This window comes from Numida meleagris, chromosome 1 (genome assembly GCF_002078875.1).
Source record: "Numida meleagris isolate 19003 breed g44 Domestic line chromosome 1, NumMel1.0, whole genome shotgun sequence".
Lineage (NCBI taxonomy): Eukaryota > Metazoa > Chordata > Aves > Galliformes > Numididae > Numida > Numida meleagris.
In genome coordinates this window covers 115,797,722-115,816,046 of record NC_034409.1, presented here as the reverse complement: position 1 = coordinate 115,816,046, position 18,325 = coordinate 115,797,722, and the positions used below count along the sequence as shown (strand labels likewise).

The 18,325-nt window shown below is 44.4% G+C and overlaps 2 protein-coding genes across 7 annotated transcripts in view; one reads left to right on the top strand and one right to left on the bottom strand.

Moving 5' to 3' along the window:
• The window catches only part of PCYT1B (phosphate cytidylyltransferase 1, choline, beta), a 46,254-nt gene extending 32,062 nt beyond the window's left edge, over nt 1–14,192 (bottom strand). Inside the window, exons 1-2 of one of the 4 annotated variants that reach the window (XM_021408470.1) lie at nt 14,111–14,192; nt 11,551–13,133 (exon numbers count right to left, since the gene is read on the bottom strand). In XM_021408470.1, coding sequence (XP_021264145.1) covers nt 11,551–11,628 — 78 coding nt within the window. In that variant the 5' untranslated portion in view covers nt 11,629–13,133; nt 14,111–14,192. Of the gene's footprint in view, nt 1–1,893; nt 2,089–11,550; nt 13,134–13,349; nt 13,681–14,110 lie in introns of those variants that run through there. The other 3 variants (XM_021408469.1, XM_021408461.1, XM_021408477.1) reach the window with 3 other exon arrangements.
• POLA1 (DNA polymerase alpha 1, catalytic subunit) overlaps nt 13,774–18,325 on the top strand; it is a 194,358-nt gene continuing 189,806 nt past the window's right edge. The window contains exons 1-6 of one of the 3 annotated variants that reach the window (XR_002442148.1): nt 13,774–13,944; nt 15,183–15,307; nt 16,415–16,511; nt 16,999–17,079; nt 17,831–17,946; nt 18,189–18,251. Coding sequence is in view for 2 of the 3 variants with exons in the window: in XM_021408421.1 (XP_021264096.1) it covers nt 13,932–13,944; nt 15,183–15,307; nt 16,415–16,511; nt 16,999–17,079; nt 17,831–17,946; nt 18,189–18,251 (495 nt within the window). In the remaining variant the exon portion in view is untranslated. Of the gene's footprint in view, nt 13,945–14,124; nt 14,254–15,182; nt 15,308–16,414; nt 16,512–16,998; nt 17,080–17,830; nt 17,947–18,188; nt 18,252–18,325 lie in introns of those variants that run through there. The other 2 variants (XM_021408421.1, XM_021408428.1) reach the window with 2 other exon arrangements.

Here is an 18,325-nt window from a genome sequence, read left to right as displayed (position 1 = left end):
TTTAGAGCTGTATAACAAACAACCAAAGAGTAGTATCAAAATGCTGTCTGTAAATACTACAGTGGTATCATTCTGAGGTACCATCCTGTGGTCCAGCATAGCAGGATAATACAAAGACTGTAACTTAGACCTCCTCTTTCAGTTATACTAATGAAGTAAGTGACTTGTTCAGTGATCCACCTGTGCACATGCTGGAGGGGGATCAGAAAAGGCAATGAAAATATTTAAAACGGTCTGGCAGGAGCTTCAAAGCCCATGTTACTAAAGCATCTGTTGAGTTGTGAGTGACCCTTCAGGACACCAGCTCTGAAATCTTCTCAAGACATAGCTATCTAAAGGGAAACTTGACTGCACTTGTCTATAACATTCCTTATATCCTAATCAAGAGAGGGAGATTGCATTATACTACAATGGCCTTCAGAAGACAAGGCAGATCAACTGGCTGTCAATATAACACTTCATAAGGACACGTTTTCCATAATCTTTATTCAGAATGTTTCCACTGTCCATTATGAATTTACCAGTACTCACGAAGATCTAAAACATCGTAATGAGTCCCCGTTCTGTTCATGTACTCCAGCTGTCACCTGAATTTCCACAGAATTATACCAGAGTCAGTGATACCATAAACACTGGCATGATGTTGTCACTGCTTCCTTTAAAATCTTTTAAAGTGTCAGACTGCACGTAGTAATCTATTCAAACGGGTGTTACACCTGAGCTTTTGACAGAGAAATCTTGGGCAGCGTGTACGAGCATGCAGCAGAAACCACACGTGAGCTAACCTGCCCTATCAACACAGCTCCAAAGACATCCCTTGAACAAAGTAAGGGTTTTCTTTAAAGCTGGTTCTAATTGTAGCACTAGCAAGTAGGAAACATTAATTTAGGTCAACTCCAATGACTGTTGCTATTTCTTGTCACCTTAGAACGGTGTCAACTAATTCAAATATAGCACTGAAGTTAATTACCAAAGTCTGATGCTTAAATATGTGTTAATTAGGACCGTGACTGAATCCTGGTGCTGAACGATCTGATTTCCACGCTCAGCTGTTGCATCAGTCACACACTTCCACCTCTTGGTGCTGTCCGTCCGTCTGCCTCCTGCCTCTCCGTGTGTGCATAGGTATTACTTTCACTACCGCCACGCGGAGAGGAGGAATAAAAAAAGGTTTCAGCAAAAAGCAAGAAAACGCTCCAATACTTCGCATTACCACGTGAAAAGAGGCAGCTCCCAGGCTCGGGACTGTCCGGGGCCGCACAAACCGAGGGGCCGCGCGTCGCCCCCCGCGCAAGACAGCACAGCACAGCGCAGCACAACGCAGCGCAGCACAGCACAGCACAGCACAGCGCAGCACAGCACAGCACAGCACAGCACAGCACAGCGCAGCACAACGCAGCGCAGCGCAGCACAGCACAGCACGGCGCATCCTTGGGGCGCTCCCTCACGCCCGCGGCCCCGGGGCGCTTCCCGGTCGGGCGGCGCTGTGGGCGCTGCAGGAGCCGGGTCAGCCCGGCGCCGCCGCGGCCTGCCCTGCCCCAGCGCCACGGCCGCGGTACCCGCGCTGAGGCCGCGGAACGGCGCTCCGGCAGTGCCCACCCCATCGCGGCGTTCTTCGTTCCCCTTTTTTTTTTTTTTTTTTTAACGGGAGATTTTGCATTATCGTTTTTCTTCTTCGCTTTCGGAAAAGGACCAGAACTCGCGCTCAGCTGTCGCTGCCTTTCCCAAAGTCAGCGAAACGACAAAGAGCGAGCAAGGGCAAGATGAAGGCGGCCCGAGCCGTGAGGTAGCGGGAAGAAGGCACAAGGCAGGCTGTCCCTGCCCTCCGCCGCCCAGTCCCTCCTCGCGCCGACGCTGCCCCCACGCACGGACCCGCCCGCGGGCCGCACTCACCAGGCGCGGCTGCGGACAGGTGTGCTCCAGCTCCTCCATGGCCCCGGGGCGCCGCTCATCAGAGGGGGCTTTCGGGATACCTGCTTCTGACTCAGCACCGCCGGCGAGCACTGGCATGGCCGGCTCCCGCCGCTCCCCGTCGCCGCCGCCCGGGCCCGCCCGGCGCGGGGCTCCGCCGTCACGCGGGTGCCCGCCCCGCGGGGGGTCTCCCCGCGAGCAGCCCGGGGGCACGGCCGCCGCGCGTTGCCATGGCAACCGGGCGGCCGCCGCGCCTCCCGGCCGCCGGGGAGAGCGCCGCCCTCATTTGCATGCGGCCTCCTGGTTGGCTGCCGCCCCGCGGCGCCACTGCGGGACCGGGCCGCTCGGCGGCTCATCCCGCCCTGCACGGGCGCGGGGGGCGAGCACGGCCGAGGGAGGGCGAGGGGGAGCGGGATCGAGCTGCGAGAGGTGCGATTTGTTAAAAAATGAAAAATAATACGGTGGTGGTGGTTTTTTTTTTTTTTTTGGCAAAAGCAAAGTGAGGTCGCGAAGGCGCTCCTGAGGGGAGAGGCGACCTGTCCCGGCCGCGGTGCTGAACGGACAGCTCCCGGCGGCCTCTAACGACCACGCGCGGACCGCCCCCTGCTGCGCAGCACGCCGGGCCGCTGGGCGCGGGTCATCGTGCCGCTGGCGGGGCCCGGGGCTGCCTGGGAGCGCCTCTTCGGGCTGCGGTCGGGTGTGCCTGTGTGCTACCCGTCATCTGTTAGGGAGACCGAAAGAAGTCAGGGGACTTGGTGTCCTTAACCTTTCTGTAAGAACGTTGTACATTAGTTGAGCTTCTCTAGGTAATGCTTTTGCATATTTCTGCTGCTAAAAATAAAGTCGTTTCTCAGTGAAAGGAATTATAATTCCTCCTAGAAAGGAGGTTGTAGCGAGGTGCGAGTCGGCTTCTTCTCCCAGGTGAGTAACAGCTGCAGGACAAGAGGCAATGGCCTCAGGTTGTGCCAAGGGCTGTTCAGGTTGAACATCTGGAAAAACTTCTCAGAGTGATGGAACAGGCTGCCCAGTGAGGTGGTGGAGTCACCGTCCCTGGAGCTGTTCAAGAATTATAGAATCATAGAATCACCAAGGTTAGAAAAGACCTCCAAGGTCATCCAGTCCAACCATTCACTTACCATCAATATTTCCCCACTAACCATATCCCTTACTACCACACCTACACATCTCTTGAACGCATCCAGGGACAGTGACTCCACCACCTCCCTGGGCAGCCCGTTCCAGTGCCTGACCACTCTTTCAGAGAAGAGATTTTTCCTAATATTCAATTTGAACCCCCCACCCCCCAGCACAACCTGAAGCCATTCCCTCTTATCACCATTACTTGGGAGGCCAGCCCCCACCTTGATACAAACTCTTTTTCAGGCAGTTGTAGAAAATGATAAGGTCTCCCCTCAGCCTCCTTTTCTCCAGACTGAACAATCCCAGTTCCCTCAGCCTCTCCCTATAAGAAATGTACTCCACACCCCTCACAGCTTCGTTGCCCTTCTCTGGACACTCCAGGGCCTAAATACAGTGAGGGGCCCAAAACTGAACACAGCACTCGAGGTGCGGCCTCACCAGAGCTGAGTACAGAGGGATGATCACTTCCCTGCTCCAGCTGGCTGCACTATTTCTGATACAAGCCAGGATGCCTTTGCCATCTTCTTGGCTACTTGACTACACTGCTGGCTCATATTCAGCCAAGCATCAACCAACACCCCCAGGTCCATTTCCTCCACACAGCTTTCCAGCCACTCTGCCCCAAGCCTGTAGCGTTGCCTGGGGTTGTTGTGACTGAAGTGCAGGACCCGGCACTTGGTCTTGTTGAACTTCATCCTGCTGGCCTCAGCCCAGCAATCCAGCCTGTCCAAATCCCTCTGTAGGACCATCTTACTCCCAGGCAGATCAACAATTCCTCCCAACTTGATGATATCTGCAAACTCACTGAGGGAGCACTCAACACCCTCATCAGAAACAACTACCCTGTGTAAGTTCCTCTACATTTCCAGGCCATCATAGCTAATTCTCCCCTGCCATTTTTCCAACCTAGCCATTAAAATTATGAATATCTTTTAGTGAAGCACTTGCCAGTGCCCACAACTTTAACTAAATAAACTTCAATTCCTTGTAGACACCAGCACCTACAAAACCTCCATCATGCTTTTGCCTATAACTCATGTTAAACTAGTTCTAGCAAACTAGCCTTTATCATGTAACATGGCTGAAATCTGAACATGGCCACTTCCATTAGTGGGGGTCTTCTCCTTTCTCTGTATTTGATGGATTAAGATAGGAGAGAACCTTCATCAAGCCTTCTGCATCAAGGTCACAATCATGCTGTTTAATGCATACTAATTGCATTCTTGCCTTATGGCAAAATCCTTAAAAGAGAAACCTGTACTTGGCAACTGAGAATAAACGTTTTAAAGACCTCAAACTGCCTGAGAAGGGAAATGACGAGCATTTCACAATTAGTTAACAAATAATGTTTTATACTGCTTTTAATTCTTAAGCAGAGATGTAGCCTGCTGTCTTCAGCAGAGTGTAATGACATACTTCTTAGCCATTTGCTAACAGGTAATTTGGCTTAGATGCCCTCAGCTGTCCAGAGCTGTTACTACTACGGAGAATTTTAGAAATACTCAGCAAATTCTCCAGGCTGCGGACTGCAGTATTAACGAAAGACACCCATGATTCTAATGTCCTTTGTAAAAGCAGGGACAGGAACATATTGCAGCCCTTAGAGAACATTATCAAATGTTAGTAACGCCTCAGGGGATCTGAAGCACTAAGTAAGACAGCAGAAGCTGTATTTAAAATGATCTGCACATGAGACAGGCTGAAGTATAGTCTTCTGAAGAACCAAGTCATAGAAAAGAAAAAGAGATCCTCAGGTATTTTCCATCCAGAAATCAACAGGAGACTACAGAAAACTGGTTAGAGACATGGTTAAACAGTGTTTGACTTCAAAGCCAAACATCTACACGAATCATCACAGCATAAGTTCTTATATATTTAACAGGTGAACTGGTTTTTGCTTCAATGTGTGTATTTTGGATCCTGAAGGCTTAGATGACTGTCAGCTACAAAATCTTGTCAGGTGGAGGAATGGATTATGTTCAGAATAGTTACAATATTGTATCTTTCTTTCTATCTACCTATCTACACCACAGCAACTCTAAGCTCGCTAGAATTAGTAATCAAGAACAACAACAACAAAGCAGAAGAAAAAGATACCTTATTGCAGTGATGATCAATTAATTAAATCACAGATTTTTAGACTGTGATTAAATCACCACAATGTGATATATTTTTTTCTCACTTACATGGGAAGAGAGTGAAAGGTATCAATTTAAATACACTCTCCTGGTACTCACTGCATCCAGCACCATCACTTTGCTGTTTCCATATAATCTGATACTGTAGCTTTAACTCACTTTTAGGGTGTAGTTCATCATTCTAGTGGAATGCACAGAGCTTACAAACTATCACCTTTTTGTTAGAATAAATCCAAAATGGTTCAGATTTATGAGAATCTTACAGAATTGCATATGGATTAAATCCTTACATTTTCATACACAGTGACAGTCTGTAAATTACTAAAAGAAAAAAAAAACAGGATTTGGTGTAACATCGTCTTGTATCTGGCTCTTTTTCTGTAGTGGAGATGTGATTTTTAATATTATATACTCAAAATACATGTATAGAATTAAATTAGTCAGTCTTTCAATAATAATAGAGTCATAAAATCATAGAATATACTGAGTTGGAAGGGATCCACAAGGATCATTAAGTCCAGCTCCTGGCTCCACACAAGACCACCCAAAATCCAAGCCCTGTGACTGAAAGCATTGTCCAAACACTCCTTGAACTCCAGCACTTGGGGCCGTGCTCACTGCCCTGGGCAGCCTGTTCCATGCCCACTGCCCTTCCGTGAAGAGCCTTTTCCTAACCCCCACCTGACCTTCCCCTGACGCAGCTCCATGCTGTTCCCTTGGGCCATCGCTGCCACCAGAGAGCAGAGCTCGTGAGGAGCTGTAGACCACAATAAGACTTAACAACAACAAAAAGGCACATTTCAGTTCCAATATGATTTATAAACAAATCGTCAGAAAATAACAAATTCCTAAAAGCAGAGGCTTTTAAAGTGCCGTTCATCCATGCCTGATAGTGCTATCTATCTTTAATAATTGGGGCTACCCACTTCAGGGGAGGTTCTTTGCATTCTCTTTTGTAAACAGCTTTTATAAGCACTTTTGAAGAAAATGGATAGAAATCATGGTTGGTATTTGAGCAAGAGAATAGCTGTCTTAATTTTATATTTCCATTGAGCAAGTCATTTAGAGTGAGAAATGTTAGGTCTGTGTCTCCCATCATTAAACTGTTTTTTTTTTTTTTTTTTGTCCTTGCTATTTTTAACAATCGAGCTTTTAATTACTGGGTTGTCATTGGAGGACAGCTTTTCCAGCAGTGGGACTTTCCTGCTGGATGCACAGAGGTTGTGAAGAATTTCAATTAGCTAACCACTCTTCATCATTCCCTTCCCAGAATTGCAACAACCTAGTCAATCCATTCTTATCACTGTTCTTACTCTCTTATTAGAAAGTTTTTTTCTTAACATCTTACCTGAATTTTCGTTGATGCCGTCTAACTCCCTTGCTTGCCTTTCTACTGGACATAGATAACAGTTTCATTCTTTTTGCCTTTGGTAAGCATTGACTATTTTTTCATTAAGATTTTGAATCAGTAGTTTCAGGATTTGGAGCGGAGACCCAGGTAGGTTTTTATTTTTGACAAATCTCATATGCTTTTTCTAGACTAAACAGCCTTAATTGTTCCAATGATTTCTCAGAGGTCATATTTTAAAGACCATCTCATTATCTTCTGTGTTGTTTTTTGAGTTCTCTACAGCATTACTGCAGAATGGTGTAAGCACAGCACTATAGCTGCAACTTTACCACTTCCGACAAATATAAAGCTGAACGTCACAGGTCCCACTGTTTTCTCTATCTCAGCATAAGGTTTGACTAAATGATTCATGCTCTGCCTGTCCTGCTATTGAGTGAATACTCATTACAGATAAAATATGATTTAAGAAAAATCTTTTTCCTATGTACATTTAAACTATGTTGTTATCCTTCTTTTCACTTTTTCCCTGCAAGCCATTATTTTCTTTCTGGATCAGTTTCAGCTTCCCCTCTTATGCCTTTCTATACATGCATACCAATTCCCTCAAATCCACACAAAATCCTTTGCTAAGACTGTCTTTCTTGCCCATATTTTTACTGCATTTTCTTCTACCCATCTTCAATCTATCAGCCACCTTCCTTTTCCCCCGGCTCAATTTCACACTTCTTGGATTGATCTGCAGTATTCCATCACTCTGACTTTTCCAGTGTTATAAGCCTCCAATACCATTCTTGTCAGCCTTTATCTGCCCATTTGTCAAATTTTCATGCAAATGCCTTCACAAGCTACCAAGTAAAACACCAAAAAATTGTACTCCAGACTGCACAGAAGTTGGAGACCAAAGTTTAATATTTTGGATACCCAAAAGCTTAACAACTGCAGATTTTTATAATCTGGGTAGAGTTACATACCTTATTTAAAGCAAAACATGCACTTATGCACTGTAAAATGAGAATTTGTTAGCTAGTTTAGCTTTTGTTAATTATCAAGATTGTTTAACCCTAAGATCCCAATTCAACTTAGCCAACTTTGAAGCTTTTGATATGGCATGTAACTGGCTGGGCATCTTCTATCCACTCAGCACTTGTGGAAAAAATCTACCAGCACAATACAGCTGCTTCCTATGACTGGGAGGAAATATTTGATATTTGCTTGGAGGCTTGGCACTTGTGAGAATTTTGTGCAGTTTAGTCTTGGATACAAATCACTTCATATGTGTCAGGGTACTGAGAGCACTAAATGAACTTAATGGCCTGACAAGCTTCATTTGGGGCCTCCACTCCGCACTCAGCCTATGGGCTCAGCCCTATTTAAGCCTCAGCCCCTTTCTGAACAGTGTTGGAGGAGTCTTGATCTCCACCATATGCTTCACATAACCATCGGTATGATCTGGAGGTGAAACTGCAGGCTGATTTCCTGGCTTGACCCCTGCCCTTCCTTGTTTCTAAAGACCTATTTTTTGATCTTAACCCTGGCCTGCCAGTTGACAAAATGTCTTGATGTTAGACCTGCCTCATGGCCTTACGATCTGGACTCTTGGTTGGACCATGTTCACTTTGCTTAGGTACTGTGGTTCTGGGCCTTGGCTGGTGATGCCCTGTGCTGCCAGCCCCTTGGCTCTTGACTTGCCTTTCCTTAACATGCAGCACCACTCCTACTACTCCCTGGCAACATGTACAGTACTGGTATGCTTAATCATGGGTTTAGCTACTAAATTATCTGGAAACTCCATTCCTTACTGGGTGTGGGTGAAAGTAAGCAACACTTGTCAAGTTCTACCGAACAACTGCCCATGTTTAATCCCAGGATTTGGAAACTCTGAAGACTTCTTATTCTAACAGCTTCTTCCATTTTGCCTAAAATAAGGCAGATCAAGCCCCCAAAACTGATTGGAAGCCTCATTTCAGATCAGCCCTTCAGTCAATGCCTGAAGTATGCTATAGGAATGGATGGATACAGATACGCTGCTGCTCAGCTCTGCCATGTACCCAATTGATCTAGACTTTGACCTGTGGACTGGCTTCCTGACCTGGCCTGGGATTTGTCTCATCATTGTGGACTTGTCTGGTGGTCCCTGGCCTGTCTGACTCACATTACTGTCACCAAACCTGGCTTGCCTGTGGTGATGAGGCAAGCTGAAAATCTCGTTTGGTGATCTAGACTCTTGGCTGACCCTGGCTACTATGGCTGAGCCCACTGGTGCCAATGCCTTTCCCACACCACTTGTGCCATTATTCCTGCCCTTATGGAACAGCTGACCCTTACTGCACCCTAACAGGTAGCGCAGACATTCTCAACCTCTAAATTGAGCACAGAAAGACCCCATGGCTGTATGGGGTCTTGTCCACAATTCACTCTGAGTCATCAGCCCGACCCTGAGCTTTGGTTTCCCCATCATGCTGGCCTTTGCCAAGCTCCAGGCTCCTGAGCAAATCCTTCTCCCTGAGACATGGTCTCCAAGGTCCCCACTGTCCTTAAGTCCCGTATACCACGTCTCTTTCCCAGGTCCTTGTCCCTGCCCCAGGTCAATGTTCATGAAGTAGCCTACAGACAACCCAAACAATTAAATCATACTACTTCCTTTCTGAGCCCAGATCTCTGTGAGATGTAAGGATGCACCCTGCTCAGGAGGGAAAGCAGCTGCCTGTGCCCTGAGGACACCAGTAACCAATCTCACCTGCATCTACCCTCTGTTCAAGGGCTCTACTCTTCCAAGAGCTGTGTTGTAATAGTGCCAACCTCCAGTTCAGCAATAGCCATGCCCCTACTTCCCATCTTGACTTTGGACCTTCCCCATTACACCACACTTGTCTGGTGTACACTAGGCTATGTCTGACCTTGGATACCATCTCCAGGTCTGATCCTCACCCACGGGATGACTTTGACCTTGGACCTGTGTCATCACCATGGCCATGCCTGGTGATGATGAGGCTGTGCCTGACCCAGGCTAACATCCCTTGACTTGCCCCTGAGTTACATTTATGGATTGACCTCAGAGGTGCCTCACTACCAGGGACTTGCATGGACTGGACACTTGGCTGCTGAGCACTCTCCCAGAGCCTGCCCTACTGATATCTCTCAGAGGCTGTGGGACATGGCCCTCACTGTCCCTCCACTGGGGAGCAGCCAGCCCTTACTGCTTTTCGATACTGTGAGCACAGATTCTACTGGCACTTATTCAGCAAGAGACACGGGGGGACTGCAACAAGACTGGCAATTATTTCACAGCATAGTGTGATATGTCTGTCTGATAGTGTGATATGACTGTCTTTCCTCCTGAAGAGTCTTGAAAAGGTTGAATACAGAACATTTACTATTGGAAGTATATTTGATCTTCAGCCAGGTGTTGAAACAACAGCCTCTCTGCAGCAATGTTCTCCTTATACATTGATTGTTCATTTTGTGAAATTGTAAAGAAAGAGTGCTGAAAGTAGTTAAAACAGAGACTTCCATGCTGTGGCAATAACTGTATGCTTTTGAATACCATTGGCATCAGACTTAATTCTTAGACATTATAATTACATGTGAGCTCTTTCTCTGTGAATTTGCTCTAACTTGTCTTCCCTATTTAATCTACATTACAATATTTTGTACTTAAAAAGGAATATTGTATGAGGGAAGTAGGTGATTCAGTTCTGCTCTCTGCTACTGTTAGGTAAATTCAACTGATTCTGGTAGAGTTACTAGGATTTGTTTAACTGCAATTAGAATTTAATGCATTTGCTGATTTGTTTTTTTTTTTTTTTAATCTCTGAATGTTCTTTCCATACCAACTTTCTTCTGTCAGATGGCAAATTAATGGAAGCTGTTGTTCCAGTTCCTATTTCACATTTACACTTCAGAGTCTTCGTGTCATAGTAGCAGCTTTATCCTCTTTATCCTACTGTTAGCAAGTAACGTGGGTAAGAAATTAAAAGGAGACAGGCAGTGAACAAAAGGCATTTACAGGCCTGGTAGTTAACAAGCCTTCTCTTTGAACATAAATGTTCGCATTATCATCTTCAGTGATAAACAGATGGAGAAGCATCTCCTTCTTCAGATTTATATAAGTAAGTTAAATACATGTGAAGAGTTTTGAAATCAAAGAACTCTTGGTGGGAAATAATTTCAGATTTTTTTATTTTTAATTTACTTAATCTGTGCTCCTTCACTAGTTCCTTCAGTCCCCTATGCAGCCAGCACTGGCTATAGCAGCTAATGTAATTCATGTTAAAATGTCACATGAATAGCATAGTTGAGTAACTAGCTGCTGAAATGAAATAACAAATGAAATGACATGAAAATGAAAATAATTAAATCATATTAGATGTATAAACCTTAAGTTGAGTGATAACATGAATTAATTCAGACCAACAAAAGGATTAAAAGTCTGAGAACGGAATACTTTGTGTTTGTCAAGTACACATAGAATATACACACCCATATCCTGGGCAGTAGCATGCATACACACAGTTATCCACAAAGATACTCTGTCCGTAACAATGATATAATAATGCTTTAAGTTAGCACAGCTGAATTTGCTATCTCTGCTATAATTCATAGTCTACTTGCATTCTATATTTTATACAATCCCTCTTAATTTCAACAGATTTTTTTCATCACCGTAAAAATTAACAAGCATAAAGTGCATAAGCTTAATGTGTAATACTGGAATCTGAGAATTTTAACTTTTTGTCCTGTTGCCCTTGAGACAGGTCATGCATGCCCTGGATATAAAAAGGAAGAACAGAATTATTCTCCATACAGTAATTACTTTGTCAATTTAGTATAGGTTTGATACTATACTCCATTTGTACATTCTTGTGTTAATGTATCCCGCAGTATATATTAACTCAGAGCTCTTGCAGTGGTTTTCAGTATTTTCTATTCATAAATATTATTTTTGATTCAGAACCGAGATATTTAAATCATAGCTCTAAGAAAACAACATGAAAAATACATATTTGTCACCTTTCGTTGAAATCTGGGAGCGCAGGTTTTCTGAGCTTCCTCTTCTGCACTGTGCTTTTGGCTGCCTACCATCTTCATTACCGTGCTTCTCTCGTGCTTTTTCCTGTAGCTTATCACACTTTCCTTGAGAGAACCTTGAGTGGCTTGGAGCTGCGCAGTGAAATTCCCACTCTTTTACTTCAAAGACAATTGAGCAAAGGTCATACCAAGCTGTTCTTGTATGACTGTCCAAAGGGATGCTAAACTTCAGCTCAAGGTAATCTGCTGTGACAAAGCCATTTAGCAGAGGAAGTCCCAGACCTTGCTGGGCTATTTTTCTTTTCCAAAGCAAACTGTCCCCCTTTCCTTTTTTTTTTTTTTTTTTCCCCTTTCCTTCAGCACTTAAATGCTTGTTATGCTATGCCCTGGGAAACAGATACCTTCTTGTTATGGCCCAAGATGAATGCCAGGATTGAACAAGCATTCACGAAAAAGGGTTTTGTTTAGTCGGCACTGTCCCACAGTGGAGCTACATCAACAAGTACAGTTTGATAAGTTAACTGTATCATTGTGTATCATCTCAGATCATGGCATCAGCTGAATGAATAACATTTCACTGTGTGTTTGACAGCTGACAAAGGGTATTGTTTTATTTTAATCAAAAGAATTAAAATCCCGTCAATTCAGAATTTACAAAGAACGTGTAAGAAATCAGTTTAGATGTGAAATGCAGTATCACTGTATTTTTATTCAAACTGAACAATTTTGTGACAGCTATTTTATAAATGTTTATTGTAGCTTAAGAGATAAAGTACCTTCTGAATTGGAACCCCATATCATGCTCAGTGATGCAATCTTGTTTTGTGCACGCACTTAAATTAAAAAAAAACAAAAAAAAAACATGAGACAGCATTCCAGTTGGTGCAGTGCATCTGTAGCTCATACAGGCATTCTTCTTGTAGCTGTCAGTGTTTCATAGAATGGCTTAGGTTGGAAGGGACCTTAAAGATCATCAAGCTCCAACTCTCCAAAGCTATAGGTTTCCAAGGCTGTGGGTTTGCTACAGCTTCACTGATCTAGTAACCAGCTGTTGCTGAGAGGTGGTCTCCTCTCTATGCCCAGGGATGGACTGTTGGGATGGTTGGGGGCACCTCTGCCTCTTCTGACACTGCTGCTAGGTTTTATGGTAGGTTTTATGGTTCCATCCAAGAAAAGGTGCAGCAGTAACAGACAGTACTGTAGCAAGAAGTGGGTAGGTACATTAGAAGCATCAATATCTAGTAGTTGCTTCTTTGTTTAAAAAAAGAAAAATTCCCCCCTACCAAAGCAATGGAGTTCTCATGGAGAAGCAAAGTAACTTTCAGCTTCAGAAACATATAAATTCTCCCTTCTAGATACTGGAAAATAAAGTAGCCAGTTTATTCGGGCCAAGCAGTACTACCTAAGGCTCCTGTAACCACCTTCCTGCTGTAAGGCCAGGTCCTACTCACTACAAACAGATTTGAGGAGCTGGGGCCATCTGTGTCCTTTTCGGGTCATGCACCCTCACTCCGGAGTCAATGCCCATGTGTTTTCACAAGCAGCAAACGCTCCTCAAGTAAATCCTGCAAATGAAGGTGGAAAGGACCATGGGTAGTGACCAGGCAACACCAACTGACATCTGAAAAACATCAAAGGACTAAAAAGGAAGAAAACCCAGTAGTTTCCCAAGGTTTGTTAATAACACCACAGGCAGACCTATGCCATTCTAGAGGAAAGGACTCAAAGCTTCAGTCATCTTAGCCGTGATTTTTAAAAACACTTCTGCTTTTGAAACCTACCCTTCTCCATACACAGCTCGTGCCCCTCAGCTGAAGGCTGCGGAACATCCCCCACACACGCCACTGAAGCTGTCTCTGCGGGATGAAGATGAGCAGAGCACATTCTACCCTCCCATCAGGTGTCAACTAAGGATTCCTTTCTCCGAGCCGTTCCTGCACTCGGCCTCTTAAAAAATAACAAGGGTTTGGAGCACTAGGACAGCCCGTGATAGCCGCGGACGTGACAGGAACGGCTGCACCGCCAGCCGACATCCTTCTCTCCCACAGCCGGCAGGCACTGCCCCTCCCGCAGCTCCGCCATTAAGGCAGCCGCCGCGCACCCAGCGCCGCGCTCACACAGGCTCGCACCGGAAGCCGCTGCGCCCCATTCCGCCCTTCCGGTCCGCGCGCAGCCCCAGCCCCGGGCAGCAGCGCAAGGCCCGCCCCCGCCCAGGGGCGGCGGGGTGGGAGGTGCGTGTGTGTGGGAAGGGGGCGAGAGGAGCCGCCGCCGCTCCTGATTGGCTGCCGCCCTGGCGGCGGCTCGCGGGACTCCCGTCTCGCGCCACTTTCGCCTTTGGCGCGAGTGGTGCGCGCGCGGGCGCCATGGCTGAGAACGGTGAGGGCCGTGCGGGCGGCGGCTGGGCTGATCTCTGCTGGGCTGTGCTCCCGCTTTGCTGTGGTGGGCGGGGGGAGTTGGGTACTCGGTGGCGGGGCTCTCCGATCCCGGCGGGAGGAAGGGGCTTTGGGGCGGGGTACTCCGGGGGTCAGGAGGAGGGGATCACCTCGCGGGGGTTGCTGCGATGGGTGAGGGTGCGAAAGAACCGGGACGCAGCCGTCAGGTGTCGGCGGAGCACGGCTCTGCCTCAGTGCAGCCGCGCTCCTGAACGCTGTGGATCCACGTAACGAACATCGCTGATTTGCAGCGGTATGGGCCTCTTCACAGCCTGTCTATCTATCCCCGAGTTGTCATGGAGACATGCAAAATACAAGGAACTGGAAGTCCTCAGGGAAACTGGGGAGGGTCCTTATCAGTTGAAGGCTGATGAGATTTGGGGGGTGCTTTGGAAATCCGGGGGGCCAGCATCTGTGTTATCCCTCCCGATCCTGGTGAACGTCGACTGGCATGGAACCTGCTTGTTCTGTGCGTGTCTGAGGCCGTGTGTTCCCTAATGCCAGAACTGCTTACCAACGTCTGTCCGTGATGTCTGTACACTTGTGCCTTTAGCCAAGTGCAGGACAGTCGGGGTCTCTATTTTGATGGAGATGTTGAGACACTGAGGCCCTGAATCGTGTCCAGAGAAGGGCAGTGAAGCTGTGAGAGGTCAGGAGCTCATGTCCTGTGGGGAGCAGCTGAGGGAGCTGGGATTGTTCAGTCTGGAGAAGAGGAGGCTCAGGGGAGACCTTATTGCTCTCTATAACTACCTGAAGGGGAGGTTGTAGCGGGCTGGGAGTCAGCCTCTTCTCCCATGTGATTAGCGATAGGACGAGGGGGAATGGCCTCAGGTTGTGCCAGGGGAGGTTCTGGTTGGGTATTAGGAAGAATTTCTTCTTGGCAAGTGTGGTCACGTGCTGGAACAGGCTGCCCAGGGAGGTGGTGGAGTCACTGTCCCTGGAGGTGTTCAAGAACCGTGTGGATGTGGCACTGAGGAACGTGGTTAGCGGGCATGGTGTGATGGGCTGACGGTTGGACTTCATGCTTTTAGAGATCTTCTCCAGCCTTAATGACTCTATGATTTTGCTCAGTAACTACCTGAGTACCTACAACCAGTTCTTAATGCATCAGTGAAAACTAAATACCAAAGGTAACAGCAACTCATTACTAAAATTTCTTCTCTTGCTTTTAATTAATTTCAGCTATGCCTGAGTCTGGGAGTTTTGCAGCGTCGCGTTCTAGGCGTGAGAGGAAGTCAAAAAGAGGTCAGCAAGAAGCACTGGAACGTCTGAAAAAAGCCAAAGCTGGAGAAAAGTTAAAATATGAGGTGAAAATCCCCCCTCTCTTTTCTTTAATAAAAAGTTAATATAAGCTGAAATGTTTAACTACCCTTTATACATATCCCAAAATTATAGGAAACAAAATCTGCCTTTCAGCTCAGCTTACATTTTTAATGATGTGTATATTTTGGAATGTAACTGTCTTTCTTACTTGTTTTTGTGTTTTCAAAACTAAACTTTAATCATTGCAAGTAAAACATGCAACATATTTGCTTGGTAGCTACCCCACAGAGAGCAAAGAAGGAACAGCCTTTAAAATGTAATTGCTTTAGTTAATGTTATGATAGGAATAACTTTTTTTTTTTTTAACTTCAAGTGATCTTAGTCTTCAAATTTCAAAGCTTTACATGACTGAAATCCACTAATATGGATTGTATATATTGTAATATATTGTTGGTGTCCCTGTTCATTGCAGAGGAGTAAGAGTAGGTGGCCTTTAAGGGTCCCTTCCAAATCAAATTAATTCTGTGAGTCCATGAACACTGATACTCTGTTTCCACAAAGAATACAAAATTTAAGTATTCCACTGATACCACTAAAATTTGGCAGCGTGACATCAAGACCGTCCAATTAATTGTAGTGTTATCAGAAAGTGGCTTCCACGTTGAGGTGGATAAGTCTGAAGAAGCCTGAAATGCACAGATCATTAAGATGCAAATTCACTCTTAGGCACAGAAGAGCATCTTCAGCATTATTCTTCAGCACATCAAATCACCTTCCTTTTCACTGAGCTCATCTTGGTACCTAGGAATAAAGCAGAACATCAGAGCTCGTAATTGTTAGGATTTATTAATTATTTTATTTCTTTGTGGCGTGAAAAGAGCAATTAAGTATATCAGGTTCAAATGAAATCTCTGCTGTTTTTTCAGTATATTCAGTTTAACGTGATAATTTAAAAAATTGATAATAGTTCTTTTGTCACTGCCAAAAAAAAAAAAAAAGAAACTTAAACTGAATGAATAGCTGTGCTTACTAGATGAAAATAATGCATCTGTCTAGGAGGACATGCAGTTCCTGGGAACTTTTGTGTTTTTATTGATGACCAATGTGAATAAGTAATGGAACAGCTAATCACCAGTGTACTTTAACTGTAGGTTGAGGAGTTCACTGGTGTTTACGATGAAATAGATGAAGAACAGTACTCCAAGATAGTCAGAGAACGTCAGGACGATGACTGGATTGTTGATGATGGTAAGTTAAGGTTCATTTGGAGAGTTATTTCAATTATAGTGTTATAACCAGCCGGGTTTCATAATGCTCATGTTTTGAGGTAAGTTATAGTTCAGTGCATTCCTAGAACTATTTTAGTGGATAAAAAAAAAGGATGAGCTTTAATATGGAAATGAGTCTTGCATTGTTCTCATAGTGCTGTATTAAGATAATAGTGAAAGTATTTTTCCATTAATAATTGTTTTTGGAACTTTATTTCCAGTTGTCAGCGATGTAACTTTAAAAAGAAGTACTGTAATTGGTAATTTCTAATTAAGTAATAATAATGTATTTAGTCTAATAGAAGATACAGCTGAGAGTGCTGTAGATTTTAATGTTTGCATTTATATCACTTGCTCTATATTAAAGGAAAAAAATGTTTATGTAGCGCTTTGGATTATGAAGATATTTAGAAATATCACAGAAGAGAATTTGAGCCATAAATATTTAACGTTTTGGTTTTGTACAGATGGGATAGGTTATGTAGAAGATGGACGGGAAATCTTTGATGAAGATCTAGATGATGATGCTCTTGGTTCCAGTAAGAAAGGTAGGATGAACTAAACAACTGTAGAAAGGAAGTTTTCAGCTGCTTCTCAAATGGGCAACTTCTTGGTATCATAATGTGGTGAACATGGCTAAAGGCATGCTACTTGAGGCATTGTAGTTCCGTGGCTGTGACCTTGGATTTTGTTTAGTCTTTGTGATGCAGAAGATAGTGGTGCACAAACTGATGTCAAATCACTTCTAGCTACTTTAGTGCTACTAGGGCAATTTTGCTTAGTCTTCTATGGGATATATGTTCAAATCTACAACAGATGCATCTGGGGAATGTTCTTGGCTTCCAAAGCCAATGTGTAAGAGGTGCATGGTTTCTCTTACCATTAAAATTCTTGCATGCATTTGTGGATCTGGGATCAAATAGTTGTGCCTTCTTTTATAATCATGGTGGAGCCTGATGCTGAGAATCCAGGCTTAGTGCCGAACTCCTGTGTATTTGTTACTTCTCTGCAGATTCTATGTAAAGTATCTTGGTCCTTTTTCTGGAGTATGGACTTGTGTGAATGCGAAGATTATCCCTGATGTGACTAGCAGAGATATGATGTTGATAGGATTTTGCATACCTTTTGTGCATGACAGCCATTGGAAAACTGGCAGCAAACAAAAGATTATTAGGCTTCATTTCTGGCAGTAGTGTGAAGGTGGAAGAAGTGGTTACCTCATCTGTTCTTGCTGCTAACTGGACCCCTAAATGTTTAACTTTTTGATGTAGAAGTAACTAATTTTATCTTTTTCTGTAGGAAAAAGTGGCAAAACATCTACAGTTGATAAAAAGAATGTGAAAAAATCTGTGGTATCAAAGCCAAACACAATTAAATCTATGTTTATAGCCAGTGCTGGGAAGAAAAACACAGATGTGAGTTACTGCATGGTGAAGTTTAAACATTTTTTAACTTTATATTATTTTAGTGGGAGTGGGGTAAAGTGAGGTTTTATTTCAGTTTCTTGTGTTGAGCTCCTAACAGGAGTTCTTGTGTATAGTGTCTTTCTGAAATTGTGCATATGTTTTGTGGAAATCCTTTAGCCATTTGCTGTTAGTCTCCTGTTTGGATGTGTACAAATAGCTAAGAACTCTTTGCTTAAACTGTTATCTTGCAGAAAACTGTGGACCTGTCAAAGGATGATTTACTAGGGGATATTCTTCAAGATCTAAATGCTGAAGTAAGTAATAGGTAAAATCTCTTTGAGATACCATCATCCATTTATTTTTCTTGCTGTGGAACATACAAAGAAGA